Here is a 5627-nt window from a genome sequence, read left to right on the forward strand (position 1 = left end):
ACTCCCGATCCCCGATCATATATTTGTATGTATATGGAGGTTCAGATCCAATAATGAAATAAATTATTGCTTTAAGCTTCTTAAAAATGTATCTGATAATTCACATATATGTTCAATTTTAACAATATGCTGAAATGTGCATGCTGAGATAATTGTCAGATGTACTTGCATTGCCCTGTTTATTTTTCATCTTCCCCTCAAAATCAAAAAAATCTTCTTTTGCTTTTTTGCTTAACAGTATGGGTGGCACGGTGGTACAGTGGTTAGCATTGCTACCTCACAGCGCCAGGGACCCAGCCTCGGGTCACTGTCTGTGTGGAGTTTGCACATTCACCCTGTGTCTGCATGGGTTTCCTCCGGGTGCTCCGGTTTCCTCCCACAGTCCAAAGATGTGTGGGTTAGGTTGATTGGCCATGCTAAATTGATCCTGGTGTCAAGGGGATTAGCAGGGTAAATGCGTGGAGTTACGGGAATAAAGCCTGGGTGGGATTGGGAGTTAACACAAACGGTCATCTGGACAAGATGGCCCTTTTTTTAATACTTTTCCAATTCAATCAAATCAAGTCCAATTCAGAGTCTCAACAAGTTGAGACATTTCCGATCCAGGCTGGCAAGACAGGGCAAGCAACCAAATTACCCTGTCCTGGGCCTGATCTACATGAGCCAAGCTGATTGGAGGAGGGAAAGCAATACCTCCTCCAAGATCTGTTCTGGGACCCTTGCTGTTTGTCATTTTCATAAATAACCTGGATGAGGAAGTGGAGGGATGGGTTGGTAAGTTTGCTGACGACACCAAGGTAGGTGGTGTTGTGGATAGTTTGGAGGGATGTCAGAAGTTGCAGCGAGACATAGATAGAATGCAAGACTGGGCGGAGAAGTGGCAGATGGACTTCAACCCGGATAAGTGTGTAGTGATCCATTTTGGCAGATCCAATGGGATGAAGCAGCAGTATAATATGAAGGGTACCATTCTTAGCAGTGTAGAGGATCAGAAGGACCTTGGGGTCCGGGTCCATAGGACTCTTAAATCGGCCTCGCAGGTGGAGGATGCGGTCAAGAAGGCGTACGGCGTACTGGCCTTCATTAATCGAGGGATTGAGTTTAGGAGTCGGGAGATAATGCTGCAGCTTTATAGGACCCTGGTTAGACCCCACTTGGAGTACTGCGCGCAGTTCTGGTCACCTCATTACAGGAAAGATGTTGAAGCCATTGAAAGGGTGCAGAGGAGATTTACAAGGATGTTGCCTGGATTGGGGGGCATGCCTTATGAGGATAGGTTGAGGGAGCTTGGTCTCTTCTCCCTGGAGAGACGAAGGATGAGAGGTGACCTGATAGAGGTTTACAAGATGTTGAGAGGTCTGGATAGGGTAGACTCTCAGAGGCTATTTCCAAGGGCTGAAATGGTTGCTACGAGAGGACACAGGTTTAAGGTGCTGGGGGGTAGGTACAGAGGAGATGTCAGGGGTAAGTTTTTCACTCAGAGGGTGGTGGGTGAGTGGAATCGGCTGACGTCGGTGGTGGTGGAGGCAAACTCGTTGGGGTCTTTTAAGAGACTTCTGGATGAGTACATGGGATTTAATGGGATTGAGGGCTATAGATAGGCCTAGAGGTAGGGATATGATCAGCGCAACTTGTGGGCCGAAGGGCCTGTTTGTGCTGTGGCTTTCTATGTTCTAAGACTTGAGCTCATTTGCATCTTAGCCACAAGGCCGAGATACCGCTTTTAAAAATTGCTTCATATGAAACATATGAAGCTTCAATGTAACCTAATGACCTCAACCAAGTGCAGCATCCGCATAACTACACTTGATCTTAGCCAAAAGGCCGGATTTGTACATATCTTTGACAAGATGACATCTTTGACAAAGGGTCATCTGGACTTAAAACGTCAGCTGCTTTTTCTCTCCTTACAGATGCTGAGATTTTCCAGCATTTTCTCTCACTGTGTGGGATTGTGGTTGTACAAATTCGATAGGCCGAATGGCCTCCTTCTGTACTATAGGGATTCTATGATTCTAGTGTTTTATCAGTAGCGAGTATATAATCTCAGAAACAATTTCTAGCTAACCAGAATATAATTAAAAAGTGATGGAGCCTTCTATCTTGTTTCATCCACAGGCAATCCTATCCATTTTCTTTCCTGACAATAAGGTTCTATAAAGATGTCTTCTTGTCTCACTCTGCCTGTCAGTGGGGAATATCATTCAGGAAAAGACTGCGGCTGCTATTTAAAGGGACGTTTTGGTTTTTGGCGAACAGGAAACTCAAAATGACTAGCTAGTGAATACAGGGATCCCCATTTTCATGGCATTACATTAAAGTAAAACATGGAAATAGGCCCTTGACCCCCAACCGAGATGTGCCGGATGTTTACCCTCCACACGAGCGATCATTTTAATTCTGATTCCATTTCTCTTCCTTACTCTTTCTTTCAAGCACCCATCCAATCTCTTCTAAAATGTTAACACCATCTCTGCCTTAATCGCTATGATCGTGCATTGCTCAGCTTTGCAACGCTTTGAGAAGTTTCTACTATTTTTAACAAAAGACAGGCAGTGCTGGATAAATCTCAGCAGATCCGATCAAGAGAGGAATAAGAATTAACTCTTGACTCTTGTCCAATCTGACTCTCTTCCGGAACAGATGCTGCCAGACTTGTTGGGTTTTTCCAGCACTTTCTGTTTGTTTTAAATTTCAGATTGCCAGAATCTCACTGATTTTCCTTTTATTTGAGAGTTCTGCCCCAAACTCTTGCATTCCATCCAATATCAATGTGAAAATTAAACTCATTCTCCGACAGCATATCTGTTTCAGAGGGAAGGGTTTCAGGAACTCTCGGCTGCGTCTCCAAAAACCACCCCACACTCAGTCGGTTCAGCAAGGAAGCAGCAACATAACAGTTCGGGAACAAAGCAGCTTTCTCAGTCTCTCCTCCAATTGGAGAAATAGCAACATCTGAGGCAGCTGAATGAATTGCCCGCCCTTCCACCAACACCCCATCCAATTGCATCTCTCACTCTCTATTGATCTCCTAGACCTGTCTGCCTATTCTGCTTCTCAGCCACAAGTCTGGAGATGTAGAGAGAAACCGGACTGGAACCTGCATTGGCGATTTGGCCCTGGCTGTCATTTCTTCCACCAAAAAAACCTCTAGTCTCATTCGAAAAATCGGCAAATGGAAATGTTTCCTCCTGGGGTTCGAGTAGTTAGTTTTCTGCTTCTAGGATTTGAGGGGGGAAGGAGATCAGATGAGAGATTATTCTGTTGAGAGTTAGGATCCGAGGTTGGGAGACTTTGAGCGGTTAGATTTAGGAGCAAAATATAAAACTGAGCACGATTTCGTTCTGAACTCATGCAATGGCTTTGGTAAAGTGTTCGGCAATGAGGCGCTGCTTAAGGTAAGGGGGAACTCCCACCTTGTGAATGTTTCCAGGTTGTGGCTCTCTCTCCCACTGAAGTTTGACACCTCGCTTTGAGGCGACTCTTCTTACCGCTGCCAATGATTTTCTCATGCTAAACGATGGCCATTGATCGTCCTTCGGGCAGCGCGATTGTTGACTGAGTCCATTCGGTGGCATCAATTGGAAGCGTTCATATCTCTATCTGGGGAGGAAGATTTGGAAAGCTGTATATGTTCAGGAGAAGTCATGGTGGATGAAGCACAGCAAAGCAACTGCAATATCTGCTGCTGCAGCTTCCTGAGCAGAATGTCAATGGTCATCTTCATGGTCTCACTCGCCATGGCTATTCTGCTTGGCAACCTGGTCACCCTGGTTGTCTTCTTAGGCTCCAAGCGCTTCTGCAGCGCTCAAGGTTATCTGAAGGCTTCTCTGGCAGTGGCGGACCTGGCTGTTGGCGTGTTGGTGGTCCCGTTTTCCATCTATGTGGAGATTGCCCTCATGCTGAAAGAACCGTCTAAAGAATGGGAGCTGGACACTTTATTCAGCGACAACTTCCAGCCATGCACAGTGATTGGGACTGTCTACGCCGGCTGCACTCTGGTCTCCATCAGTACCATCTTTCTGCTGAGCATAGAAAGAAGCATCGCCATTCTGAAGCCCCTTCACAAAGAGGCACTGGTCACCAGGAAGAGAACCCTGTCTCTCATCAGCATCTCCTGGTTTACCAGTTTCTTCCTGGCCGCGTCCCCTTTGATATTTAGCCAGGAGATCGTGATCCGGTATAACCCGTGCAGCCGAATGTGTAACTTCGCCTCTGTGGCGGGGAGGTCACCTCGGAATGGCTGGAAAATCCTGCTGCTCTTCCCAGCTTTCGATTTCACGCTCCTGGGAGGGACAGTGGCGGTCAACGTTTTATCCTTCAGCAGCATTCGGCAGTATTCCAAACAGAGGAAACTTCTGGCGAGAAGCAAAGTGCTCCGACCCTCGTCTCCCGATATCAAAGCAGCGAAAACCATAGTCAATCTGACCCTGGCTTTCACAGCCTCCTTCAGCCCCATCGCCGTGTTTGTGGTCGGAAATGTCCTGGGCTATCGATGGTGTGACTTCTCCTTCTTCGCCTTTTGGATCCTGACTTCAAACAGTTGCTGGAACGTTATTATTTACAGCCTTGGAGACCAGAAATTCAGGCAGCGGGCTCTGGAACTACTGACCCTCTTCAATGCGGCCAGCTAGCTGCAAACATGACTCCGGTCCAATTCACATTTACACCTGAATGTACTGACACCCTTCAGTAAATCTTCAACATTCTCTATCCGTAGTTTCACTGAGAGCTTTTATAAGGTTACAAGGGGGAGGGGGGGGGGGGTCTGCATTGTAGTGTTAATGTAAGCCTACTTGTGACACTAATAAATAAAAATAATTTTAGGGGTGTGTTTTCCCGCAAGTGATGCGAGGAGATGAATGGTCGCGTTTTTCCTCTGAATGAACTGCATCGGTCTCGGCATTTTAAAGAGCACATATTCATGTTTAAGGGTTTTAATGAAATGTGGCGCATGGGTGATGACAAATGTATTATTCGTCTGTAATGGACGTTTGCCGACCTAAACGCTAGCATGGTGCCAGAATACTTGTTTTAATTGCATTCATTGTTATTTGAATCAGGGTCTTGGGGACTTGATTCAGTTCATCCAAGCCCCCATACCGACTTTGCACGGTTACCGTCACTGTGGATGTAAAACTAATGCTATGACTGGAGAAATACAAGGGGTGCATGAAGACCTCTGGAAGTCTGCCAGTGTCTTTACTGAATAAATTATGCCAATTAAAACGTGTTACTTGTAGCTGACTACATGACTCCTGACCAGCTTTCTCCAATTAGGTTGTCACAGTAACAGTGAAGTGTTCAGAAAGACGGGAAGCTGAACGTATGTTCTGTGTGTTCAAGGCTGGAAATAGCTGAAAAGATTAAACCGTTACACTAGGGATGGCGAAATAACTTGTACCTGTTAAATGGGTACCATGGACAGCGACATGCCGCCTCCTGCGTTTCTCTACGTTGTTTTAATGAAGTTTTTTTCCACTTCTTATTTTGTTTTCAGTGCGGAAGTTCATTATCATAAAGTTAATTTAACCGGTGAGAAAATTATTTTCACTTATTTCAGAGTGCACACAAGTTGCATCTTGAATCTTACATTTAATCCTGGCGATAGCATTGACACGATCTAG

General features: G+C 45.6%; 1 protein-coding gene across 1 annotated transcript; it reads left to right on the forward strand.

The window, feature by feature from the left end:
• The first annotated feature begins 3647 nt into the window (after nt 1–3647).
• LOC144496047 (putative G-protein coupled receptor 45) lies at nt 3648–4634 on the forward strand. The gene has a single exon (XM_078216998.1). The coding sequence runs from the start codon at nt 3648–3650 to the stop codon at nt 4632–4634; it is 987 nt and encodes a 328-aa protein (XP_078073124.1).
• Nucleotides 4635–5627: the final 993 nt, after the last annotated feature.

This window comes from Mustelus asterias, chromosome 7 (assembly GCF_964213995.1).
Source record: "Mustelus asterias chromosome 7, sMusAst1.hap1.1, whole genome shotgun sequence".
Lineage (NCBI taxonomy): Eukaryota > Metazoa > Chordata > Chondrichthyes > Carcharhiniformes > Triakidae > Mustelus > Mustelus asterias.

Coding starts and splice junctions, on each gene's coding strand:
- LOC144496047 (XM_078216998.1), top strand. CDS start 3,648: ATGGTGGATGAAGCACAGCAAAGCAACTGCAATATCTGCTGCTGCAGC.